We start from the raw sequence: 25,875 nt of genomic DNA on the forward strand, positions 1-25,875 counted from the left end.
GATTTCTAATTGTTAGTCGATTTTTAGTGATGATGACTCACTTCCTCATTTATTTGATCTTGTTTTTCGCGCTCCTATATATTTATTCAAAAATGTTTTTCTGCTTATAAACATTTTTGAATAAATATATAGGAGCGCGAAATATCTGCTCTGCGAGCATTTTCATTGAAACGTTCTTATTTTTCAAAACGTTAAATACATTTTTCTGACCGGAGAATTACTTTTTCCGATGTTTTTATTTTTTTCTGAAATTAACAATCAAATTGCAATAAATATTCAAGATTTTTTAGCTATAATAGAACATATGATTTTCAGGCATAATTACAAGTGTTTCAAAAATTTCTAATAGATATATCCGAGGGCAAATTAACTAGATTTGTGTGTTTTAAAATTGACTGGTTCCAAATTCAAACATTAAATTAGTTAAATTGATTTTTCTAGTTAAAAAAAATACCAGCGCGCCAAAATATATGGTGTATTGACCTCAAGCGCACAATTTTGCACATGTGTCAATTCTTATATTAAATACACCCAAAACAACCATTACCTAACCATTTTTTTTTCTAGGATGCGATCTTTGCTCCTTCTCCTCTTACCGCTCCTTTCGGTATCAATTCCACTTGGGAAACAGACCGGTTACGACGATGCAGAAGCCAGAAGACTTGTAAAACTGGCAGCAGCAGCGTATGGGGAACGACATGTTTCTTGTATTAACAAGTAGGTTTTTTACTCGGCCACTAGTGAATTTAGACATATTATAGCTTTTTATAAATTTAAATCATATATTCTTAACTGCGTCATCACCTCCATTTTGGCGGGAAATTACATTTTTCAATTTTTAAAAACTTAAGAAAAAATCGAAAAATTTCATAAACGTCTGGAACGTTTCTAAATTAATCCGAAATTTCTGGAAATTACTAGAAAAAATCCAAGAAGCTTTTGGAAAAATATAGGAACATTTTTGAGAATGCGGCATGTTATAGAACCTTTCAGAAATTTTGTTAAAAAGGTACGGTCCAGGGGTAAAAATTTCAATTTTTGTCGAGGTTACTTTTGAGACAGAGTTTAAAAATAAACTATAAAAGAAACGAAACAAAATAATTTCAGAGCCTTCGGGAACGGAGAAAATTTTCATATTGAAAATATCGAGCAAAAGAGTTGCGATCACTTGGATAGTACCTGTGCGTCGTTTACAGGTAGGTGCACTATTGCACATTTTTTATTAATACCTACGTTCCTGCCAATTTTTGAACTTTGACTAACCCTCCAGGCAGATAGGAATAACGTTTTTGCGAAAAACTTTCTTTGGGACTTTATCTAAATAATTTTTCCAGTCGTCTCCGAAAATGCACGACGAATTATTGTGGTGTTCCGAGGAACACGATCTAAGGTATGTGAATTTTGAAAAACTTACAACAGTTTTTTTAATTTTCAGTCTCAACTATTCCTAGAAGGATGGCAGTCCGTCGGAACCGGAATTGATTTCTTTGACATGGGAGAAGTCAATAGATATTTCCTAAATGCGCATTTGGTACTTTGGCCGGAAATTGAGAAAGTCATTACGAATCCAAGATGGGCGGTCAGTTTTTTTAAAAAATTATTTCGCATTTCAATTAGTTCTATTTAATTATGTGCTCTCGTATATTCGGAAATTCGGACAAATTTTCATGATTCGAAATTGCAAGTAGATATTTTGAAAACCGGCAATAGTCAATATTGTCGATTGCCGAATATTTCAAAAATCGTTAATTGCCAAAATCGCCGGTTTTCAGAATTTATTAAAGGTGGAGTAGCGCCAGTGGAGAAATCGTTAAAAACCACTCCTTTGGTCCCAAAATGACCTAATATCACAATAAAACGTTTCAAACAATTTTTGCAAATTTTTTATTTACTGTCAAAAAGTGACAATTACTCCGTTTTTGCCACTCATAATTTTGGAAGTCGACCAAAAAAAATTTTTTTTTCTACAATTTTTATACTGTTAATTTGTTTTAATTATTTGGATTAGAACATTGTAGGGGTCGGAACATGCGATGAAGCTTTGGATTTCCTCAAAAACTCATATTTTTCCGAATTTCGGCAATTTGCCAAAACTTCGACCAGAAATTATGAAAAATCTAAAATTTTTTGGAATATTTTATTATGATATTCGGTCATTTTGGATTATTGATTTTCTCTATTTTACAAAAAAAATTCCAGAACTTCGATATCACCTTCACCGGTCACTCCCTCGGTGGAGCTCTTGCTTCTCTCGCAGCCGCCCGTACCGCAAAACAAGGCTTCCGATCTGGCTCTCAAATTAAAGTCTACACCTTCGGCCAGCCACGTGTCGGAAATGTGCAATTCGCTCGCAACTTTGACGCGATTCTCCCGAACACTTATCGAGTGGTCTTCCGACGAGACATCGTTCCACATATGCCAGCGTGTCACAAGAATCAGACATTCATCTCGGAGCACGAAGGTGGAGCAAAGCCGTGTCACGCAGAGCACCAGGATTATTATCATCATGGAACGGAGATTTGGTATCCGGACGAGATGAGCGCTGGAGCACATTATGTCGAGTGCCTAGGGGCTCCGAAGAATGAAGATTTTGGATGCTCGGATAGAATCAAGTTTTTTGTTGATCAATCTGATACGTACACCTGGGATCATCGACATTATTTTGGAGTCAAGGTAAGGGAGAGTTATTTTTTAAAAGGTTTATTAGGTTTTTGTTTAGTACGAAACATTTTGAAATTAACGACAATTTTTGAAAAAAAGGAAAGCGTAAATTTAATACCGAAACAACCGAGTTTATGCTGTAATTAGGCATTTGGTAGGCATGCTAGCAGGTTTTATATAAGCGCGTACATAGGTAACCAGGCATTAGGTAGGCGTTAGGTAGGAACTTTAGCAAGCAGGCATCAGCTATCCACGAAGGTATGCAGGAATGATTTCGAAATTAAGAAGATATAAATGAGGTAGGCATGTAAGTAGGCAGACACATTATAGGCGCGTAGGCAACCAGACATGATGTAGGCACGTAGGCGTTCAACCTAGTGGTAAGATCTTATCACACGTTTTGACATTTTGCACTTTGTAAGAGTTCAACCTCTCCTCCTCTTGCAACCAGGCACACATATGTCCTGATCAGGTGTCAAAATAGATGTGACGTAGATAAAGTTAATGTTGCGACTTTTTTTTTGCCAGCTGTGTGTCATTTTTTGAGAATGTATGGAATTTTAGATTTTTTTAGCGAAAAATTACCTTAAAAATTTTAATTTACCTCACGATATCTTACTGTCGTAATAAATTAATTAAATTTTAAATTGAATTTTAAAAACTCACAACTTGGGCTTTGAAATAGTTTTTAAAATTTGTTTTTTTTTTTTTGGAAAACCGGAAACTCTATTAAAAAATTATTAATTGTTTTACGGAAAAATTTTATGTCTAAAAATTTTAGTCAAAGATTTTCAACAACTGTTTTTAAATGAGATTTTGAATTTTAATTCTTAGAAATGTGTAAGAAGCTTTAAGTTATTTTAAATAAAACCATCTTATCCTGAAAAAAGTTGTGCATCATTTCTGATTAATTTTCCAGGTACCACCATATGGAAAAACCGGATGCGATGATCTACTTCCCGAAGGAAAACCAACAGTTTTTGAAAATGTTGTGAAGCGGCTCAATTTGCTCACAAGAACCATTGGTTTGGATTAATTTCAATGCTTAGTATCCACCTTGCCAGCCCCATTACGAAAATCTCAATTTCCCCCAAATTCTGTTTATTTGACGACGTGTATATTGAAGTGCATATTGCATAAAAATTCGATGAGTTATTATTTACATAATTTTTATATAGACTTTCCAAAAAATAAGAGAAACTATAATTAAAAGAAAGTAGAAATTTGATAAATACTTGCTTCCTATCCGTCCTCAAATCAGTCTTCCTTCACATTTGGCCCACTGTCCTTTTCCTTGAAAACCCACGGACTCGACACCTTCTTTCCCATGAGCTCTGCAGCTTTGGCGGATTCCATATCTTTTCGGTGCTGTTGACGCGTCTCACTTTGATCTACACGGTGACCAGCGGCAAGTCTGAAAAATCAAAGCAACCTTGCAGAATCAAGTCAGAAAATGTTAAAAATTATGAGTTACATTATAAAACAAAGAAAACTTTACAAATCTCCGATCTCCGAATTTCGAAAATCTCTTCATAATCTTACCTCATCAAAGCTCTTGGCAATTCGTTTTCCAGTCGTCCATAGTTAGCCTCCACCATTTGATCCATCAACGCCTTTCCTTTGGTCTCAGGCTGGAAGAAGAAACCGACTAGAATGGTCAGAACTATCATTGCTTCAGGAATCACAAATGCTCCAACAGGCCAGGTGGAAGTGAGAAGTGGCTTTAGGATCAGGAATCCAATGATCGCTCCGATGTGCCTGAAATTATATTGTTTTCAGAGTATTGAAAAGTTTAGTAACTGACCTGAATGAGTGCAAAAATCCGAAAGCAACACATCTAATCACAGTCGGGTATCTTTGAGTGGTAATCTGCACAATATTAATCCAGAAAATACAGTCATTGATCATAGTGGTAACGATAACCAGAATATTCACAGCCTTTGAGTCATAGGTACAGGTTCCCGTGGCCACCAACGCAATTACTACTCCGAAGAGGATTCCCTCAATAACCAGAGATCCGAGGAATTGAATTTTTCTTCCGAAACTTGGAACCATCAGGTCAAAAATTACAATGATGATTGGGATGAATAACCGAAGAACTCCATCGATAAGTGTAGAGATAATCGGAGAATCTGGAAAACTTTTAATTTTGAAAAAAAGTTCTCGAAAAAGAAAAGTGTTACCATGAAGCCCGGCAACCGTGAAAAGATAAGTATTTGAAACCATAGCGTAGGTCAGGACGGAGATGATTTGAAGGCATGACTGCTTGGCGAGGCGTTTTGTGCTAAATTTTCAAAATCTTTAATTAGATTTTTTATTATTTTTCAAATTAAAAAAAGGTTGCAACTTTGAAACTTTGCAAATTGAAATCTAAAATTTAACCATTATTTTTTTAAAAACCAAAATTTTCTGAAAAAGCCATAAAGCTAAATTCTGAAAAATTTTAAATTCGAAACGCCCGCCTGCCTATAGAGCCTACTGTTTTCGAAGTTATTTAACTAATGTAAAATAGGCAGGCAGGCGGCTGACGGTAGGTAGGTATGGTGAGTTGCCTTCCTACCATGGAAGTCTTTTTTTCTTTTGATTTTTTTTTCAATAAACTTTGACTTCATGTAAAACTCTTTACAACACATCAGAATTTACTTTCAATGCAGAAGGCAGGTACGTAGGCCTTCGGGCCTACCACATACGAAATCTTAAAATGACACTATCGCCACCCAGAATTACGGGAAGATCTCGGTCCGAAATCAAACTCAGAATTTTTCTAACTCACCTGAACAAGTGATAAAACCAATAGAATCCTTGCTTCTCCTGCTTATGAATCGCAGAAATATCCTTCGTCGTAAATCTAGCCTTCGTGTTATTCCATCTCTGATGAGCAATGTCATTCAAAACCTCACATGCTTCGCTGAGATCATTTCTTGCGATCAACCATCTCGGCGATTCCAAGAACAACATAAAACCAATAGCCAATGGCGATGAGACCAAGTTAAGGAACACGAAGTACACCTGCCATCCTTGTGTCAGCCATGCGATCAGTGCGATTGTCATGTAGGCGATGGGCCATTGGAAGGCATTCACCATGATCACTCGGAACTTGTTGGAAGTGAATTCGACCATCATTGTGAGGGAAGTCGTTTCAATGACACCGTACAAGAAACAGTTGACACCTTGGATTACAGAGAATGCTATCCAAGATTGTGCGGCGGTGCACATCATCGAGGTGATAATAATGAGAAGTTCGCCGGTGAAAAAGATGGTTTGACGTCCAAAATGGTCACCCATATGGCCACCAATGATACTTCCAATTAACTGAAAATATAGGAGATTCTGTAGAAATTCTGGAAGATATCAAGTTTTTTTCGACATCCCATATTTTTTTCTTTGGAAATTTATTTAGATATTCAGACAATAATGTGTAATTCCAGGAATATATTTTATTTACAATTAAAGGGTTTGAAACAGGGATGCACGGCAAATTCGCCGAATTTGACAAATTATCCGAGCACGGTAAATTTCAAAAGTACGGACTTGCTGAATTTGCCGAGCTCGGTAAATTTTGAAATTTGCCGCATACTTGAAAACTTTTAAACAAATATTTTGTCCACATGATTTTAATCGGAACCTTAATAAAAAAACATAGCATCGTGTTTCTTTAATTTTTTATTCTCAGCTCTATAAAATTAGCTCTAAAAACTATTGCGATTTACCGAGTATGACGAGTTCGGCAAATTTGCCAAATTTGCCGCACACCCCTGGACTGAAAAGTTGCACAAAACGGACTCAAATGTGAACCGATGAGCAAAGTTACATGGGACATTGCGACTTTTTCAACTACAATTTTGAGCTTATATATATCACGAAATTTTAAATTGAAAGTAATATTATTCCTATATGAATTACCGAATATATTTTTACTTTTCAAAAAAAATCTTACTGAAGATCCAGCCATAATAACTTCGATATACTCGACTTTGTCACTGTCATCACAAATCAATTGAAATTGTCCAACAATTGAGAAAAACTCGAGATTTTGTTTCTGAAAAAAAAACTGCAAACTACACTTTATCGCTGAAAAACTCACAACTGGCGCCAAATTCGTGCAATTTTGTTTGATAAAATTACACGTGTCGTCGTGAGTTGGGGCAGTAACTGGAAACGAAATTATTCTTAATAATCTTTAAAAAAGTCAGCGTACTTATCACAGTTTGATTATTGGCAAGTGTGCAGTTCCAGTCAGGCTCGAAGGATCCGAGCAAGTGCATGAAGGTTGAATTTCCTGGAAAAATGAATATAGGGTGATGGCAATAAAAATGCTCGGAAAATGCCAAATATCTCGAATTATCAAAAATTTTAAAACTCAGCAATTGTCGAAAGGTTCGATTGCCGAATTTTTCAATGTTTCCCAAAATTCTTACAGTAGAAATTAATGCTCATTTCTAATGTTTTTATTTCAAATATATGGAACTCGATAATTATCAAATCATCAAATTGCCAAAAAAAATTTAAATTCAGCACTTTCGGAAAATGTTCGCATGCCGCCCAACTCTTATGTCTATCATAACTTAATTTCATAATAAGAACCAAAAAAAATGTTTAGATTTTTCATAACTTTCCCCAGTGGTCACCTTTGGTAAGTTGCCAAATTTTGGAAAATGTAGAGATTTTGAGAAGTGGCCCAAACATCATAGTTAATTTTTTTTGCTACCATAAATTTGAACTCAACCGAAAAAAATTAATTGTATTTTCAAGAAAACTGAATTGCTCAACAATTTTTTTAAAATTCGAATATGCCGCCATTTGCAAAAATTGACACAAATTTTCAGAAATATTAGTAACCGGCAATTTTCGGTAACTTTCTAGATTTCCACCTATCGAAAAACATTTAAAAAAGTGGAGAACGTCGGAAACCAGCGCTAGAAAAGTGCGCAAAAAGTCAGCCAACTTTATAAAAATCTCAAAAATCATACATTTTCCAAAACTACAACAAAATATAAAAATAAACTCACCAGCCCACTCAATCGACGCATACAAAATCACGATGAAACAAAAAATCTGATAAGGTCCGAACGCGCCGATCTTCTGCAGAACCTCTTCGAAATTTGTGTAGAACACCACATCCTTCTTCTCTTTTCGCTTTTTGGCATATGTAGGTCGTCTGCCATATTCATCATTACTTTCAGAAAATACAGTATCCGCGCGAGCGGTTTTCGTCGGGAGTTTCACGCTTTCCGAGAAATGCGTGTGATTCTCCATAATTTATGTGGAATAGGAAGAAGCGAGTGCGATCTAATTAGCGACGACGGTCGAAACATGGCAAAGACCGTATGGTTTTTTGGTGGGATGGGTCTCTTATTTTGCAGTTTTAACTCAAAGCGGATTAAAATTGTTGATATCATAAACTGATAAACGACAATCATTATTATGACTAGACTTACATTTGTTTTAGTTCAACTTCTTCAAATTCTGACATTTGTGGTTTGATTCAGTTACTCCAGGTCCTCTGAAATCTTTATTAAATCAATCAATAACCGGAACAGAGACTTGTAGATAGACTGAAAATCAAATAGCGGCTCATAAAAATATTATATGCACACAAAAGAGGCCTGTTATCAATTCCTTTTTCTGGTTGGCAAATTCAATTTTCTACCATTGACGCCTGTGGCAGCACGTTGATAATGTTGTACAGAGAGGTGCTTGTAAATTTCGCGTGTGTAATTTATCGAATTAACGGAATAATCATTTAAACTTTATGGCATTTTAAATTCCAGTAGATAAGAAATAATTCCAATTTATTTGATTTTTAATCCGAATATTTGGATTTTATTTAGCCCAGTAAAAATACAGTGCAATTTGTGTAACTGTAAAAGTTTCAGAAAACGTTCTAAAATTTTTTATCAATTTTTTTAAATAAAAAAAACAAACGACTACATATATATATATATATATTCCAATGCAAATAGATGTAGTTGCTTTAAAATTTTTGCGGTTTCTCTGCATTTTTTCTCAAAATACCCGTATGTGCCACGGGTAGCCGTTTTTGAAATTTTTCGGACATCGAGTTGTCGCGCAAACCTTCGTTTTTTTGTTAATTTAAAAGTGTCCCATGGATTATCGCATGTAGCTCGGCGCTGGATGGATGAAATTTTGAGCTCTTTTTTTAAACCTCTTAAAAAAGAAGTTCCTCACGTTACGTATTTTACCGCTTTTCGATAAGAGCTTATTGAGCCGAGATTTTCAAGGTATAGTCCAAAAATCGTTCATTTTCGTCATTTTCGGGTGGTTTAAATTGAATTAAAATTCGAGTATTCGAGATTATGTTATGATTTTTCAGGAGTTTATACAACTCGAGGATCTCTTTTCAATAAGTATTTTGAAAAAATTCTACGACCAAGTTAAGCTATAGAAGTGGGCTCTTTAGTGTGAAATCGAAAATTGCATATTCCCCCTTTTTTCATGGCCAAGTGGTTAGTAGCGTTGCCTATCGCGCAGAACGCTTCCCTTGGTTCGACCCCCGCCGAGTGTTTTTTTAAATTTATTTGTTTTTGAAGAGGTAATCGGTTGGGAGTTGATGCTAAGGTACTGTAATGGTACTGTAGGGTACTGTAGGGGTACTACAGGCATACGGTAGGGTTACAGTAGTTTAGAAAAATCGGCCGTTCAAAATGAATCAGCCATTCAAAATAGTTTTGCAAAAAAAAAAATATTTAAAAAATGAACCGATCCAATTTGTCATTTTATTTATTTGTCTCGGTCATAATTTTTACTGTTTTCTCCTCCTTCCGGTGTAACTCTTATCTAGACAAATAGAATTTTTAAAAAAAATTATGTTTTTATTATTACCGTTTAAACAATTTTATAAATTTTTTAATATTTATACGCGGTATTCGAAGTGACTACAGTTTAACCTTTAAACTTAATATCAATTTTATGCTTTTTAAATTAATTACAAAATAGGCGGAAGGCAGGCACGTAGGCAGGTCTTTATTCGGCGCCGCGCATTTTTGTTGTCTTATCGTTTGCTATGTTCTTCGAGTGCTCGATACTTTTCAATTAAAAAAAAACTTTTTATTTTAATTTCAAATAAGTTCGACAGGAAATCAAATATTTATTGGGCTTTTGGAACACTTTTTTTTAATTACAATTAAAAATTCAAATTAAAAAAGTATAATAAACATCTCAATAATAATATTCTGATGCAAAATTCCTTATTTTTATATGCAAAAAAATATTCCTAATAGTTGGAATACGTAAATTTTCAGTAAGTACTTAACGGCTTAATTGTAAAACCCAGTATCATGTTAAACGAAATTTTCAGTTAAGCACACTTCATAAATCGACCAAAGAGTGTTGAATTCAATTTTAATATTATTTAATAAGTTCAAAAATTCCAAAAAGTATGATACATTTTCTAAATTTTAGAAATAGAATAGCAATACAATATTGTCATATTTCCTCTACATATCATTATGTGAAACTATTTTTCAAAAAATATATTACTTACATTAAAGAAGGAGTTTGAAAATTAAGATTGGAGGCTTTACTAATAAAGTAAATACAGAAAGCTTTGGCAGGCAACGAGTAGGTGATGGCCGGACATGTAGGTAGGTAGGTCTAGGCTAATAAGCGGGAAGACACCCCTAAAAATTCCAAACATTCCGAAGCGGTGAATTAATAAATTGATTTTCTCAAAAATTTAAACATTGAAAAAAATATAATTTTTCAGAAAAAAATAATCTCATAAAATGGGTTTTTTTGTAAGTGTCGAATTATATAATTTCGGTCTTATTTGATCTTTTCCTCAGGAAGCCACCCGAAATAGCCACAAACATCATCATCAGAACAAGAACTATTTCAATTTCAGTGATAACATTCTAGTGCCACGTTCTCGCCCGCCTTTCCGCTTTTATTAATTGAGGTCAGTAACTGAAATGATAACAGAATATTTCCGCTTCAACTTTATTTTTAACTTTAGACATTGGGAAAAGTTTGATGGGAACATAAAGTGAGAGGGTTTTTTTTTGGATTTTTCTGAAAGTTTCAGAGAAAAATTGAACAACAATTAAACGTATTTGCAAAAAAAAAAAGATAAAAACTACTTGGATAAATGATTTTTTTTTTTGGTTTTTTTATTGGTATTATCGACTTAATAGTCTTCCTCTTCCTCGGCGGCTTCAAGCTCTTGCTGAATCTCGTAGTCCATTTTCTTGATCACCTTCTCGTACAATGCCGGTGGTGGGGCAACTCCTGGGAAGCATGGGAATGCGATTTTCTGGAAATTAAAAAACATGGTAACAAATCGAATAATTTTGAATTAAACTAGGTAAGCTGAAAATACAAAAAATTAGGAATATAACATACCTAACCAATTTTAAATTTTCTAATTTTTCTATTTTTTTGGTATTCCAAAATCAGGGTTTTGTAAATTCTCAGATAAAAACCAGCCCCCAATTCAATTTTCAAACAAATGTTTTAACTTACGTTCTCATAAACCTGACGGCGCTCCTTGAAGTTTCTTCTGTCGATTTGTCTGTCGTATTTGGAAGAGATTTGGACCTTTGGCTGAAAATAATTTTGTTAGTTATTATAATTTGTCTATTAATGCCAAAAATCCTAATGAACATACTGGATGTCTTCCTCCGGTGTCGTCTCCGCTGACTTGTCCGTTCTTGGCGTTGTTGGCACGGGCCACTTGACGGGAACGCTCATTCAATTCTTTCAGCTGAAATTTGCAAACTTTCCGTATTTTCAGTGGTTAAATTGTTAAAGAATCTGCCTATGCTGCAGCCTATCTAGGGAACCATCAGAAGGTGCCCATCGGACTTACATATAAGACCTATGCCATTCGATAGCCCATGTCTTAAAACGGTTACTCGTGAATTTTTAGCTGCGAATCTCCAGAACCAAGCTCACGGCGAGCTCTCAAAGATCCTAAAATAGCACTGTAACGAAGCACTGTAACGATCTAAAGAAGAAATTTTCTTAATTATCTTTAGTAGCTCATATCTCGGCGGATAAATTTTTTACAGAAAAGTCATCAACTGATAAGTTGTTGATCTTTTTGTAAAGAACAAGTTTGTAGTTGAAAGTTTTTACCAACAATTTTTTGTATCAGATAAAAACATTATAATAGCAGCAATAAAATAGTAACAACAGTTGCCGCACTTCACGCGCTTCTATCTGAAACAGAATTTTTTTGGTGGAAAACTTTCAACTACAAATTTGTTCTTTACTAAAAGATCAACAACTTATCAGTTGATGACTTTTCTCTAAAAAAATTATCCACGGAGATATGAGCTACCAAAGTAAATTAGGAATATTGGCCATTCAATGCTTCATTATAGTGCTATTTTAGGATCTTTGAGAGCTCGCCGTGAACTTGGTTCTGGAGATTCGCAGCTAAAAATTCACGAGTAACCGTTTTAAGACATAGGCTATCGAATGGCATAGGTTTCATATGCAAGTCCGATGGGCACCTTCTGATGGTTCCCTAGTAAGCCAATCAGTAAGTTTTGGCCTAAGTCATAGCCTAAGCCTAAGCCTAATAAGCCTAGCTACCGCTCGCCACTTACGCCAAGCCTAAGCCCAAGCATATGCCTAATCCTAACCCTATTCCTAAGCCTAGACTATGCCAAGCCTAAACATAAGCCGAAGCCTAAGACTAAGACTACTTACATCGTACTCCTGTCTCTCGTGTCTCTTCTCCAAATCGTACTTCTGAGCCTCCAACTTGCAGATTCTTTGATGAAGCTCCTTGATCTTGGCCTTCATATCATTTGGAAGAATGGTGGAAGCCTCGGCGATCGACTTACGAATACCGGCCATGGCGACCGACTTAGCCTCTTCCTGTTGTTCTTTGGTCATTCCCATCTCTTGTTTGGCCTGCACGATGTTTCCGAAACGATCTCCAACTCCGGCGGACTCTTCCTTCTTCTGGATGACAAAGTTTCTTCCACCCTGTTGTCCTGGGAATCCTCCACCCATCATCTGAGCCTTCTTCAGCTTCTCCTCTTCCTTCCTCTTCTTCTCCTCTTCGGCACGAGCACGACGCTCCTGCTCCTCCTTCTGTCTACGTTCCTCGTCGAGACGCTTGCGCTCGGCAGCTTCACGCTCTTCTTGCTCTCTGGCGAGCTTACGCTGAGCTTGCTTCTCCTTCAGCTTCTCCAACTCTTCCTCTTCCTTTTCACGTTCGGAGCGACGAGCCTTCTCGTAGTCTTCCAACTTGGCCTGTTCGTCGTTCTCGTGACGTCTCTTGGCGGCGAGCATAGCCTTCTCACCTTCATTTAGAGCTTCTCCGCTGAAAAATGCATATTGTTAGGGTAATTTATTTTTTCAGAATGTGATGATTTAGTAGTGTCTCAGTGATTTTATAGGGTTAGATATTTGGCATTAATTAATTTTTTTCAATTTAGGATAGCAACCGACATTTTTCAGGGCAAATTGTTTTTTAATGAGGCTTTGAAAAAATAAAATGTTCCGGATATTGAGATCTCTCTCTCATTGAGATCTCGATTTCCGTTATATGTCGGCTGCTCTTATTCCTACACTAGCCATTGAAAGTGTGCAGCCGACAATTGAGAAACCCGAGGTTTGCCAGCTGCCTTCTACAAATTGCCGGATCCCGTATAATGTCGGCAGCTCATACTTCATAATGACAGTCAGTAAAACTTTGCAGCCGACATCTCGAAGGTCAACAAAAGTGCATGCCCGACTTCACATGATTTTAATGATATTTTGGTCCCGTAATATGTCGGCTGCTCCTACTTTATACAAAAATACAGATGTGTTCTCATCGGATACTTCGATTCGTCGGTTGCTCATTTAAAAGTAAACTATTTCCAAATATCTGACCCTCTAACCCACTCCAATATTGCATGGATAATGGAATTGTGAAAAGAAAGAAAAAAGTGCAAACAGTGATGCCGTAAGTGTATGTGCTTGAGTGCGAAGAAAATAGTGTGGCCGAGCGCGGAGACGCAGGCTTTTCAAAAGTTTTTCCACTCAACAGTACTAGTGATTTGATTAGAGAGATCACGGCGGTCTTGGATAAGAAAAGCCTAGTAGTTTTTACTATAAGATAGGAAAGAATTGAAAAAAAGAAGTACTCGAAAGAGACAGGAGCGTGCGAAGAAGCAGCCGGTGTTGCTGGACCACCGGTTGCCGTGGTGTCGACAGAAGCTCGCTTGAACCTTTCTTCCTCTTGCTGCTCGGTGTCCTCCTCCTCTTCGGCTTCAGCCTCCTCGACCTCCTCGACTTCCTCCTCTTCTACCTCCTCATCCTCGTACTCGGAGCTGGAATTTTAAAACTTGAAATATAACATTTTTTAAATTTCAACTCACTATTCCTCGTCAGACATGTTGATTGGTGAATTGGTTGTAAAAAAAACCCCTGAAAAAATGTAAAAAATCAAAAGTTAGGAAATGAAACATAAATTGGAAGCAAGGGGAAGAAGAGCAAGTGTTACATAGTGTCTTCAAAGTTTGCCCACCCCAATGAATTCCAACAAGTGGTAGTGGGGAGGCGGATCTCGAGTTTCGGTGGGCGTACAGTGTATGTTAGCTTTCTTTTCTCATCCCGCAAACTGCGCAAAAAGATCATGGAAACATGAGAGAGATTTGGGAGAGTATCCTGGCAAATCGCGGGTAAGCTCTCTTGAGAGCTACCTGTGTGTACAATCATGTCGCGATCGGTGATGTGCTCTGGTGGAGACAGGGGAACTGGTGGTAAGTGAGCAGGAAAAAAAGTCAGGAAGTGATGGTTAGTCAAGGATCTGAAATGGCTAACTCATGGATTTGGATCAGAAATTTTAAGGATTCCCCTCTAAATTCAATGCTTACAAGGGAAGTCGAAAAACTGAACCCCGGACTTTGACATGCCATAGTAATTTTTCGATAAAAGAGTGAAAATGATGATCTCTCCAAGAAATTTAGCTGCCCCGGTCCAGGTTCAGCAAAGTTATGACGTTTTGAAAGTGGCTAGACCACCTTTTTAAAAAAATTTCAAAAATTTCAAAAAAAAATTTTTTCTTCTGAAAAGTGGAAAAAATATCTGTAAATGATTCAAAACAGCGAAAAACATATGCCATGCAAGTCTTAGCTCATAACTCTCAAGAAAACCCATAAATTAACCTATTAGGTCAGTCAATAAGTTTTGTCGCTTTTTCTCATCTTTGATTTTTTCTTAGATATTTTTTTGTGGTTATATAGAAGACTGTTAGTAATGATAAGCCCAACAATATCAGCCATATCGGACTACTCCCAGATATTTTAAATCTCAGAACTGTGATGACGAAAAAAAAATTTTTTTTTCGATTTTTTTTTATTTTTCGGCGAAATGAAAAACTTTATATGCCCTGATGTATTAGACAGTCAGTTGAATAAAAATCTGCAGTTGACGCCCCATGCGTATCTTTTTGGTGGCGCTACACTCCTTAAAATGGCCAAAAATGCTTGCAAAAATGACTTTTTAAAGTTTGAAGGGCGCTAACTTCCGGAACGTGCAAGATACAAAAAAGTAATCAATTACAACATTAATAAGCACATCAATTACTACATTTTATCAGTTTACCACTATTTCCTATCTGTGCCCGCTGCTAAGTTACAGTCAGTTGAAACAAGCTAAGTCCAAGTTTCAATAAACACCCTTTTTCCAGATTTTCGCCTGTAACTCTAAAACTACTTGTTTGACAAAACTTTTGTCAAGAGCTGAAATAATTAAATTTTTATTTTTCACATTTTTGTAGTTGAAAATTTTGTTATACATAAGGTTTATGCAAGAATATTACTCATCAAAGAAAAAAATATGCGTAGTTTTTTAAAAATGGAAAAATACTCCAAAGTTCTATTTTTCTCTCCACTAAAGTAAAGCTGATAAATGAAAGTATATGCAAAGTTTTAGTTAAAAGTAACTTATTCATTTTCAAAAATGTTTAGGCCTTTTCCTCTGAAAATTTTTTTAACGAAATTTTTTCACGATGATTTTTGAAAATTTTTATAAAATTGGACGAGCTCGCTTAATTGTCTCATATCTTTGCCAACACTTAAGATATAACAAAACTTTCAACTACGAAAATGTGTAAAATTAAAAGGAGATTGTTTTATCTGTTGACAAAAATCTTGGAAAACAACTGGTTTTGGAGTTACCGGCAAAAATCTGGAAAAAGGGTGTTTATTAAAAGTTGGACTTGGTTTGTTTCAACTGACTGTAACTTAGCAGCGGGTGAAGATAGAAAAAAGTAGTAAACTGATAAAATGTAGCTCTTGATATGCAAAATAATTTTACAATTGATTATTTTTTGGTATCATTCACGTTTCTGAAGTTACCGCCACTAAAAGTTAAAAAAAATCATTTTTGCAAGCATTTTTGGTCATTTTAATGAGTGTAGCGCCACCAAAAAGCTACGCATGCGGCGTTAACTGCAGATTTTTATTCAACTAACTGTCTAATACATCAGGGCATAAAAAGTTTTTCATTTCGCCAAAAAATAAAAAAAATCGAAAAAAAAATTTTTTTTTCGTCATCACAGTTCTGAGATTTAAAATACCTGGGAGTAGTCCGATATGGCTGATATTGTTGGGCTTATCATTACTAACAGTCTTCTATATAATCACAAAAAAATATCTAAGAAAAAATCAAAGATGAGAAAAAACGACAAAACTTATTGACTGACCTAATACAAGGAAAAGTACTTTTTGGAATTTTGCTCAAGATATGTAGATCAAGCAATGTGGTTTTTTGTCCGTGGGAAGAAAAAATGTGCATAATATATGTTTTTCACATTTTTGGATAAGTTGCAATAGTTTTTATCAATTTTTAGAAAACAATTTTTTTTTGAAAATTCGAGTTTTTTTTGCTGTGAGTGATTTGCTGAGTGATTTTTTTTCTGCACTTTCAAAACGTCATAACTTTGCTAAACCTGGACCGTGGCAGCTAAATTTTTTGGAGAGATCATTTTTTTCACTCTTTTATCAAAAAAATACTATGGCATGTCAAAGTCCGGGGTTCAGTTTTTCGACTTCCCTTGTTAATTTCATATTCAAAATTTACAAAACTTTAAAGTGGAGTAGCGCCTGCGGGTTTTTTTTGCAAAAAATTACCGGAAAAAGTATCAATATACAGGAAAATGACTGTAAAAAATTATAGATGGTTTCTACATTTTTTATGATTTTTTCAATCAAATAAAAGTGGCTATGTAGAGTATTTTTCATGTTCCGTGCAAATGAATAGACAAGCTTTTTGGCTAATCTTATTTGTTTTTTTTAATGTACATTTCCATTGATATCTGGTTTGTCAAACAGTCATTTTTCCTCGAAATAAAAGAGACTTAAAATACAGTTATTTGATCAATTGAGCTAATTTTGGAGTTTCAGCAAATTTTTGTGCAGGTGACCATGTTTTCTTCACGGAAAAAGTCGGAAATTTTGCGTAGGAACTCAAATATAAAATTTTAAAAATAAAGATTTCCTTCTAATTGGAATTTTGCTAAATTTTGCAATTTCAAAATGCTTTTTAAAATCTGAGAAAAAAATCAACAACAAAAAATTGCCTAGCGAGACGTTCGCCTACTGAAAAAAGTTAACAATACGCTTTATTTGCATCTAAGTCTTATAAAATTTGAATTATTCATACATCACTAAACTTTTAAGCAAAAACTCTTTGAAGGACCGATTTCTCATGGGTGAAGGTGTCGAATCCGAACTTTCCACGGTACCGTCCCATTCCGGATACTCCGACTCCTCCGAATGGCAGGGTTATAACTGAAAGTCAGAGTTATTTTTATACTTTATTTTTCACTAGAGAGCTTACCAGCAACATGCATAATGACGTCATTAACAGTTACACCACCACTTGTAGTTTCATTTAGGAATCTCTGAACTTTGGCTTCATCCTTGGTGAAAATGTAGGCAGCCAATGGTTTCTCGCCTTTATTTATAAAATCAATGGATTCGCAGAGGTTTTTGACAGTGATAATTGGCAGAACTGGCCCAAAAATTTCATCATGCATAAATGGATCTGTTTTTTCGACGTCAAGGACTGTTGGTGGAATGAAACGATCCGAGCGATCACGGGATTCTTCATTTCCAGCAAGCACGACTCCCTTCGATTCATCCAGAAGTGCGGATATGCGGCTAGAAAATTGAATTGATTGATTTTTGGAGGAATTAAAGAAAAAAAACTCACTCAAAATGTCTCTGATTGATGACTCTGGAGTAGTCTTTGCTCTCCTTGGCATTTCCGCCGTAGAACTCTTTTAAGCATTTTTGGATCGCAGCGACGAACTGAAAATTATATAAAAGTAATTTAAATTAATTAAAGGCAGAAAGAACAAGTCAAATTGGATCATCTAGAAATGCAAAAAGGTTCAGATTTTTTTTTTAACTTTAAAGGTGGAGTACCGAAATCTGGGAAATATTTTCAAAAGACTCCAAATTTGCCCCTGAATCCGAATATCTAATTGTAAAGGAAAAAATGCAAACAAAATTTTCCTAATTATATATTTGAGCTTAAAATCGCAATTTTCATTTGCGTCCCCCCATGAGATTTTTCAAATGCGCGCCGAAATAAATGATCATTGAAGCACGTTTGCCTCATTCGATTTTTTCCATATACATATTATTATTTCCAAAAATTTGAAAAATGTAGAAATATATAGAGAAAATTAAATGAGGCAAATGCGCTCCAATGATAATTTATTTCGGCGCGCATTTGGAAAATCTCATTGAGACGGAAATGAAAATCGCGATTCAAGCTCACATATAAAATTAGGAAAATTTTTTTGAAATTTTTTACATAGATATCCGGATTCAGGGGCAAATTTGGAGTCATTTGAAAAAAAATTCGAGATTTCAGAACTCCACTTTTTAAGCTTTGTACTTGTACTTTAGCTAATTTTATTGATATCAAGTTAAATAAATTTACATCAATCCAATTGCTTCCTTGATGAATTTTCAATAAAGTAATAAATTCCTGTTAAATTACAAAAAAATTTGACTACAAAATCAATTAGAAATGGATGAGAAATATTTGGTCAGTTGCCCATTTTTCATAAGCCAAAAAAAATGGCAAAAAATTACAAGTGCACTTAAGTGTTAAAAACTATTTCTATGGTTCCAAAATGACTGAATATTGAAAATTTGTTATTTTCTGTCAAAAATTGGCAATCACTCAGTTTTTGCCACTCATAATTTTGGAAGTCGACCAAAAAAAAGTTTTTCCTATGAGTGTTTATACTGTAATTTTGTTTTAATTATTTGTATTAAAACATTGTTGGGGACGAAATATTCGACATGCTTTGGATTTCCTTAAAAGCTAATATTTTTCAAAATTTTGGCATTTTTCCAAAATTTTGTCAGGAAATTATGGAAATTCTAAAGTTTTTTGGAGTGTTTTATTATGATATTCGGCCGTTTTAGATCATTAAAAGTGTATTCAGACACAATCCCCACTGGCGCTGCTCCACCTTTAATAACAATGGGGAGAACATTTTCGATATGTTCTGCTAATATTTTCTATGTATCTTGTAAGTTTTGTAAATTTTTTTCATTTTTTTGGATTATGAAAAATGGTCAACTAACACAATATTTCTTGTCTATTTCTATTTAATTTGGTAGTAAAATATTTTTGTCGTTCAACAGGAATTTATGGCTTCATTGAAAATTCATCAAGGAAGTTGAAATAAAAGTTTACCCATTTTAAATGAAAAAATCTACATTTATTAATATCAAGTTAAATAAATTTAATTCAGCTCAATTTTCATACATTGGCGCCAAGATTTCATTTAAAAAAATTTTTTTGGTCGACTTCCAAAATAATGAGCGGCAAAAACTTAGTAATTGTCACTTTTTGACAGTAAATAAAAATTTTCAAAAACATTTTGAAAAGTTTTATTATGATAATTGGACATTTTGGCACTTTTGGAGTAGTTTTTTACACTTTCCCTACTCGCGCTACTTTTATTACCTTTAATGCTTACCTTTAATGGGTTATAGGCACATTATGGTTTGTGATTCTTATCAACTTGGGTGGTATATTTATTTATTTATCATTTGGTTCATCTCTTATCATATCAATGAAAACCTGATGCCGACGAGAAAAAGTAACAAACCTTTGGTTTTGTGGCACTGCTAACCAAAATGTAATCCGGCGCGAGACAGGTCTGCCCACAATTCAACCACTTGCCTCTGGCGATTCTCTGCGCGGAGATCTCAATGTCCGCGTCATCTTCGACCACGACAGGGCTGAAACAGAAAATTTTTGAATAAAATTTTCCAAACTTTGACTAAAATTTCAGCTTACCATTTTCCTCCGAGCTCCAAAGTAACCGGGGTCAAATGTTTTGCTGCAGCAGCCATAATAATTTTAGCAACCGGTGGACATCCTGTGTAGATAATATGATCAAATCGTTCTTTCAGAAGTTCAGTGGTTTCCGGAATTCCTCCATTGACAATTGTAACATACTTTGGATCGAAATATTTTGGAATAAGCTTTTCGAACAGAATCGCAGTATTTTCAGACAACTCAGATGGCTTGATCACAATGGTATTTCCAGCGGCAATTGATGGAATCATGGGCAATAGAACCATGGATACTGGGTAGTTCCATGGCGAAATTACAAGTACGACTCCTTTTGGATCCTTGACAATGTAGGGTTTATCAGTAGGGAGAGTTGCAACAGTTGGCTCAACATATGTTGGCTTCATCCAATCGTCAAGGTTTTTTAGGTAGTAGGCAATTTCCTCGAGGCTTCCGCCAAGCTCCATGGGCTCAGTGACTTCATGGCGCTGAAATTCATTTTTAGATCAGATTTTGCCAGTTTCGTATATACCTACGCTACCGTTACAATTTCGCAAAAAAATTTGGAACAGTTTTTATTAGATAAAAGTGACTTACTCTTCTCAAATCCTTCCAGACAACCTCAGTCAAAGCCGCTCTATTCTCTTCGATCAGCTTTTTCAATTGAAGGAGCTGCTCCTTTCTAAACTCTGCTGGTTTTGTGGCTCCGGTGTTAAAATAGGCGCGTTGGGCTTCGACGATTCGATGCAGTGACATTTTCTAGAAACAATAGATTTTAAAAACAATTTTGAAAAAACATTTAAAAAAAACGTTTCAAATTCATTGAATTGACAAAGATCAAAAATCAAATATTGAAATTAAAATTCTTATCAGTCTTGTTTTTGTCTAGTTTAAAGAAACAATTATTTTTTAAAAGAAAAATTCCTGCTCAAAACATCTGAAATAACTTCTCAGACAAAAAGTTAAGAACATTCTTGGGCAAACAACACGAAAAGAACCGAAATGGCGAAAAAAAAGTAAATATCATTTCGTTCAATGATCACGTGTTAACAACCCTATCATCAACAAAAAATTGGTCACAAATGCTATCTTTTTAGACCTTTTATATGAAAAACTATGAGCGTAGGGAACATATTTAATGTGATTTTTTATAGTCTACAAAGTTCAAGTCTCGATTTAAAACATGTTTTTTGTGATGACAAAACATGAGAGGGAGATCTTGGAGAAAACGCAGGGATACGGTGTGCGATTTTGTGACTTTTTTTCCGTGGAACTGGATTAAAGAAAAAATACTTTTAAAAACCCACAAACGTTGAGGCTGTCCCACGGCGGTTTGATCGACAAAAAAATGTGGAAAATTTTTCTTCAAAAAAACACGTTCTTAACCATACAAAATCAGTTGAGAAGCCTGCGTCTAGATTCCCGCAATTCTCGTAGATCTATGTAGATCAAGCAGAAATGAAATAGCCCGATACCACGTGTTTCTCCGAGAGGAGTACAACACATGGGCTAGGTTTTCGCTCGGCCGCGGCCTTTTTTCCGATTTTTTTCTGGCTGAAACTCGCCATTTTTTTCTGATTTTTTGTTGAAAGTTTGCAAAAATTAAATTTTATTTTGACGAGCAGTACTAAATGCAGCATAAAATAATGTCGAGAGAAAATAATTTTTATTGGAATTTGTTCAAATCGGAGTCAACTAGTCCAATCAGCCAAGGTTGAAATGCCGGATTTAATCACAGTATGGAAGCCAATCTTGAGGAGGACTGAAATAACAGTAATTGTATTTCCAATATTTTTTTTGATTGGTCTTATTATGGATGAAATCTATGTCATTTGACAGAAGACCTTCTTAATAGGCCCCTACAAAAATTTTAACGGCAGAGGAGCACTTTGAACTAGAAAAAAAGTCGATCTGAAATTGCTGCCAGTTCATTTTTTTTCAATACTTTAGAGGCCCGTAAATCTGCTCGAAATGATAATTTTCATGATTTTTAGACTACTTCAAAATAGAATAGTATTCTGGAAGCTTTTCAAAATGTTTTTTTTTTGCAAAAAAATCTGCAAAATCTCTTTTTCGGGTGAAAAAATTTCAGATTTTTCATAAAAATCAAAAATTTCAAAAATAATTTCCGATTGTTAGCCGGCTCCTTAATATCCTAGAAATCATTAAAAGTTGCAAAACTCCACATTTGGAGCAGTTTTACGGGGCTCATACGTTGTGAAAAATGCTCTGACAGCAATTTCAGAGCGACTTTTTTTGCAGCTTAAAGTGCTCCTTTGCCGCTAAATTTTTTATAGAGGCTATTTAGAAGGTCTTCTTCAAAATAACTTATGTTTCAATCAGAATACCGGCATTTGAGAGAGAAAATCGCGGTAATTCAAACGAGGAGATTAGTCACAATTGAAAAAAATTTTCAAAATTTATTTTCATTACAATTTAATCCGATAAACGGATTTTTCAAGCACTACCTTATACTGTACACTCTGAATTGAGTGGCTTCTTCAGCTTCATTTGTGTAGTCATATTGTAGTTCCATACTGTAAGTCACCGGGCTTAAAGTAAACCCATTACCGGTAAGAATTCCATTAAAACTCTAAATCTTATGATATTAATGAAATACATATGAACGTCATATCGATTACCGCCGGGTAAACCTGCCAGTCAATGATGCTGTACTTGTCGTTTGTTTTTGTTATGAAAAAATGAAGTGACCGAATGGAATCAATGGGAGCTGAAAGATTAAACACTGTAATACAAAGTAAAAGAACAAGAACCTACCGTGATCTTGAATTGTTAAAGCCACCCAATATTCATTTGAAAACGGAATGTTCATTTGTGGCAGCTCCGTTATGTTTTGACCGGAGAGAACCGGGTTGGCACAGTAAATTGGATACGGAGCATCATAAATAGGAATATAATCCATTAGCTGGAAAAATCAAATCTGACCGGAGCTCCACTGAACACGAAAGGTGGGGAAGTATTTTTTGAATATTTGCCACTTTACAGCGCAGCGCATAAAAGTTCCCATTTGTCTTATATGTGTACTGTATACTGTATCAAAAATGGAGTCGCATTCCGGAAAAAAGTTACAGCAGCTGACATTCTTTTTTTTTACTAGAATTTTCAAATAACCCACACATTGTTAAACTTGGTGGTTTCGTGAAACAAAGTTGAATGAGTCAGAAATTATACAAAAAATTAAAGATAGATTACGAGAGTCAGAATTGACAAAATTTTCTCATAATGCAAGAAATCAGATTCAGAAAAACGTCATAAGTCAGACGAGAATAAGCCAAGGGTGGGCGAAAATTACCAATTACCATTCTTCAAATCGGCAAAATGCCTGTTTGACGTTTTGCCGGAATTTTTAATTTCCGGCAATATGTCTATTTGCCGTTACAGGGAAACATTCATGAGATGCGTACAACTTTGCCGATTAAAATTGAAATTCTGAGCTTTCCTAAAAAAAATGTACAAAACCACAATTTACCAAAAGTTTTCGGCAGTTTCCGGTTTGCCGATTTTGTCATTTTTGAATCAAACTCTGTTTCATGAGAAAAAGGAAGGTTTTAAGTTGTGGGTCACTCAGAAATTCTTATCAAAAACTGACCCGCTTGATGTCAGCTACTGGAACTATTTCCGGAGCAGAGCCCAATTATTTTGGCAAAGCCAAAAAGTTAGCAACTTATTTTAGTATTTGATTTGAACGTAAAATATCAATATTATATCACTACCCACTTCATCAAAGTCCCCGTCTTCTCCAATATTACACACTCCATTCGTTTTGGATGTTAAATTATACATCGCTTTTGATTGGGTTCCGCCTGACGGTGCAACTGAACAAACCGCATGAATTATTCCATGATGTTGTCTCACAAGTGATACTGTTTTTGAGATGTCCGCATTATTCGGATGACGTTTAGAAAGGATCAAGATAATCGATCCGCAAGTGGGAATATCGTTATTGTTGTAGAATTTCTTGAACGTGGTAAAGTATATTGTTTGGTGAAGCTTCTGTAAAATACCTCAATAACTTGCAGAGAATCACTCCCTGTCGTTTTGTCGCCGAATCCCAATCTTGGATCAGGAAGATGAGAGTGCAAATATGCCGTGGCGCTTCTAAATTTTAGGATGAAACATTTTTTTGATAAATATGACTACCTATAATCCGTGAAATAAGCAATGCTTTCTGCCACACGAACATCAAATCTTGCAATTGCGTATCCGGAATACTGGGCCAAGTTCAAAGTTTTTCTGTCCCACGATTGTCTCACAGTTTGCGAATTGAAATCATTTGAAAATGCAAAAAGTAGTGTCACTCGGTCGGTTCGTTTGCAGAAACTGTCTTCTGAACAGGCATGCTTGGAAATTTAAATTTAGTGAGCTGACAAATAAGGGGTTCTTTTTTTTTGCTTTAAAAATTATCCACTGTTTTTGCTGTTGAAACAATTATTCAGACTTAAAAGAAACTAGCAGCAAAATCTAGAATGCCGGAAATTCTCTGAAAATTCGCCAAATTCGCCGCTCGCCGAAAATTTTGAATATCGGCCATTGGTTTTAAAGTTGATAAATCCAAAAATAGTTTTTTTTTTTGACTTACCTGTTCTAGGTTCTCGAGTCGAAGTAATAACTGGAGGTGAAAAAGTTGGTGGAGCAGCAGGATCATAACTGCACACAAAGAAGTTCTTGTCGTTCTCTCCAAATGCATTCCATTTTGTGTTCACCACACTTTGAGCCAAATTATTTTGACCGAGTTGAGTGCCGAGGTTTGTGTAGGTCACTGGACGCCCGTTATCCCAAACAAATGGACTTGAAGACCTGTTTCGGCTTAGCCCAATCCAAAAATTTCCGTTCTTTGTTTCAAAAGCCGTTCGAGCATCATCTTTAAATTCTTTAAATTACAAAATGTACACATGTAGTGGTCAACTTTCTCAGGTGCAGAACTAGGTCATTTTAGCTCGGCCATATCTGGCGTAGATTTACGGCGCATAGCGTGTCGCGTCGCGGCTCGATTTTAGTTTTAAAACTAAATGTATTTGTTCGTGTGGAGTACACGACTTTCCCACGCGTTGTCCGACGGGCGATTGTCAATGGAGCGCGAATAATGCAATGAAGAAGGACAGAACCCCGTGTTCCAATAATCACATCAACATTTGTCCAAATACTATTATGACTACTTTGGCAGTCTTTTTTTGAAGGTTAAAACTTCGAGTAAGGCTCATTTTATCATTTAACTTCATTGCAACTCCAATAATATTACCAACTCACAGGCCAAAAAATTGCTGGTATACTGATCAGGAACATATGCCAAAAAAGAAGAAGTGACTGGATTCTGATGATGACACCAATTACGAGCATCATTGAATGTCATCTGTTGGGGCACGAACGTGAAGCATAACCCTTTGATTTCCTTATCTCGACCGTCAAAACACGCACTTTTTGCATAAGAAGCAAGAAAAAGAGAAAGAAATAGTTGAAGTAGCATTTGAAGTCAACTGAGAAAAGTTAACAAATGATCACTTTTTAGGCTTTTATAGGAAGCTACGAGCGTAGGAAACGTATTTAATGTGCTTTTATCTATTCTATAAAGTTCAAGTCTCGATATAAAACTTGTGTTTTGTGATGGCAAGAGATAAGAAAGAGCTTGGAACAAATGCCGTACTACGGTGTAGACCCTTATGTGATTTTGTCGCTCTTTACCTATGCTTGCCTACCTGCCTTCCAGGTGGTCATCGCCTGCCTACCTGCCTTCAAGGTGACCTACACCTGCCTACTTGCCTGCAAAGAGACCAACGCCTGCCAACCTGTGGCCTACGCCAGCCTTCCTTCTAGATGGTTAAATCTCATAGCCAGACAGTACGTGATCAAGGATGTCAAGTGTGCAAGCCCCAAGCTTTTCACTCAACGACAGAATTTAAAAAA

The 25,875-nt window shown here is 35.5% G+C and overlaps 5 protein-coding genes and 2 non-coding genes across 12 annotated transcripts; 2 read left to right on the top strand and 5 right to left on the bottom strand.

Annotated features, from left to right (window-relative positions):
* Positions 1 to 31: 31 nt before the first annotated feature.
* On the bottom strand, positions 32 to 153 carry T08B1.8. Its single transcript, NR_068625.1, has one exon. It is a non-coding gene; the product is annotated as an Unclassified non-coding RNA T08B1.8 (non-coding RNA).
* A 245-nt stretch (positions 154 to 398) lies between these two features.
* T08B1.4 (Fungal lipase-type domain-containing protein) lies at positions 399 to 3,872 on the top strand. Of its 3 annotated transcripts, NM_001383282.2 has the most exons (6): positions 399 to 717; positions 1,108 to 1,196; positions 1,335 to 1,390; positions 1,436 to 1,579; positions 2,200 to 2,673; positions 3,581 to 3,872. In NM_001383282.2, exons 1-6 carry the CDS (start codon positions 569 to 571, stop codon positions 3,695 to 3,697), a joined length of 1,029 nt encoding a protein of 342 aa, NP_001370763.1. In that variant the 5' UTR covers positions 399 to 568; the 3' UTR covers positions 3,698 to 3,872. The 3 variants fall into 3 exon arrangements, 1 of the variants encoding a protein (NP_001370763.1); NR_132522.1 differs by having other exon boundaries at positions 569 to 717; positions 1,436 to 2,673; positions 3,581 to 3,697; NR_132523.1 differs by lacking the exon at positions 399 to 717 and having other exon boundaries at positions 1,107 to 1,196; positions 3,581 to 3,782.
* T08B1.1 (Major facilitator superfamily (MFS) profile domain-containing protein) lies at positions 3,744 to 8,176 on the bottom strand (the record flags this gene model as incomplete). 3 transcript variants are annotated; one of them, NM_071142.8, is made up of 10 exons in its annotated part: positions 3,744 to 4,075; positions 4,204 to 4,419; positions 4,466 to 4,793; positions 4,845 to 4,945; positions 5,435 to 5,973; positions 6,599 to 6,700; positions 6,746 to 6,813; positions 6,860 to 6,940; positions 7,671 to 7,819; positions 8,100 to 8,176. In NM_071142.8, the coding sequence occupies 10 exons, from the start codon at positions 8,132 to 8,134 to the stop codon at positions 3,919 to 3,921; spliced, it is 1,776 nt and encodes a 591-aa protein (NP_503543.1). The 3 variants fall into 3 exon arrangements, with proteins under 3 accessions (NP_503543.1, NP_001300188.1, NP_001368567.1); NM_001313259.2 differs by lacking the exon at positions 8,100 to 8,176 and having other exon boundaries at positions 3,762 to 4,075; positions 7,671 to 7,990; NM_001380609.1 differs by lacking the exons at positions 6,746 to 6,813; positions 6,860 to 6,940; positions 7,671 to 7,819; positions 8,100 to 8,176 and having other exon boundaries at positions 3,919 to 4,075; positions 6,599 to 6,613.
* Positions 8,177 to 9,548: 1,372 nt separating this feature from the next.
* 21ur-15031 lies at positions 9,549 to 9,569 on the top strand. The gene has a single exon (NR_068626.1).
* A 1,032-nt stretch (positions 9,570 to 10,601) lies between these two features.
* tnt-4 (Troponin T, skeletal muscle) lies at positions 10,602 to 14,049 on the bottom strand. 2 transcript variants are annotated; one of them, NM_071143.6, is made up of 6 exons: positions 14,001 to 14,049; positions 13,851 to 13,952; positions 12,337 to 12,958; positions 11,288 to 11,383; positions 11,143 to 11,223; positions 10,602 to 10,933 (listed from the first exon to the last, which is right to left on the bottom strand). In NM_071143.6, exons 1-6 carry the CDS (start codon positions 14,015 to 14,017, stop codon positions 10,808 to 10,810), a joined length of 1,044 nt encoding a protein of 347 aa, NP_503544.2. In that variant the 5' UTR covers positions 14,018 to 14,049; the 3' UTR covers positions 10,602 to 10,807. The 2 variants fall into 2 exon arrangements, with proteins under 2 accessions (NP_503544.2, NP_001263832.1); NM_001276903.3 differs by having other exon boundaries at positions 10,606 to 10,933; positions 13,767 to 13,952; positions 14,001 to 14,044.
* A 3,181-nt stretch (positions 14,050 to 17,230) lies between these two features.
* Positions 17,231 to 20,712, bottom strand: alh-5 (Aldehyde dehydrogenase). Its single transcript, NM_071144.8, has 6 exons — positions 20,551 to 20,712; positions 19,957 to 20,441; positions 19,766 to 19,898; positions 17,842 to 17,939; positions 17,467 to 17,789; positions 17,231 to 17,417 (listed from the first exon to the last, which is right to left on the bottom strand). The coding sequence occupies exons 1-6, from the start codon at positions 20,707 to 20,709 to the stop codon at positions 17,302 to 17,304; spliced, it is 1,314 nt and encodes a 437-aa protein (NP_503545.1). The 5' UTR covers positions 20,710 to 20,712; the 3' UTR covers positions 17,231 to 17,301.
* Positions 20,713 to 21,548: 836 nt separating this feature from the next.
* On the bottom strand, positions 21,549 to 25,460 carry clec-206 (C-type lectin domain-containing protein). Its single transcript, NM_071145.6, has 9 exons — positions 25,222 to 25,460; positions 24,554 to 24,835; positions 24,115 to 24,301; positions 23,979 to 24,072; positions 23,692 to 23,931; positions 22,732 to 22,879; positions 22,596 to 22,684; positions 22,422 to 22,546; positions 21,549 to 21,715 (listed from the first exon to the last, which is right to left on the bottom strand). Exons 1-9 carry the CDS (start codon positions 25,436 to 25,438, stop codon positions 21,682 to 21,684), a joined length of 1,416 nt encoding a protein of 471 aa, NP_503546.3. The 5' UTR covers positions 25,439 to 25,460; the 3' UTR covers positions 21,549 to 21,681.
* Positions 25,461 to 25,875: the final 415 nt, after the last annotated feature.

Source organism: Caenorhabditis elegans, chromosome V (genome assembly GCF_000002985.6).
Source record: "Caenorhabditis elegans chromosome V".
Lineage (NCBI taxonomy): Eukaryota > Metazoa > Nematoda > Chromadorea > Rhabditida > Rhabditidae > Caenorhabditis > Caenorhabditis elegans.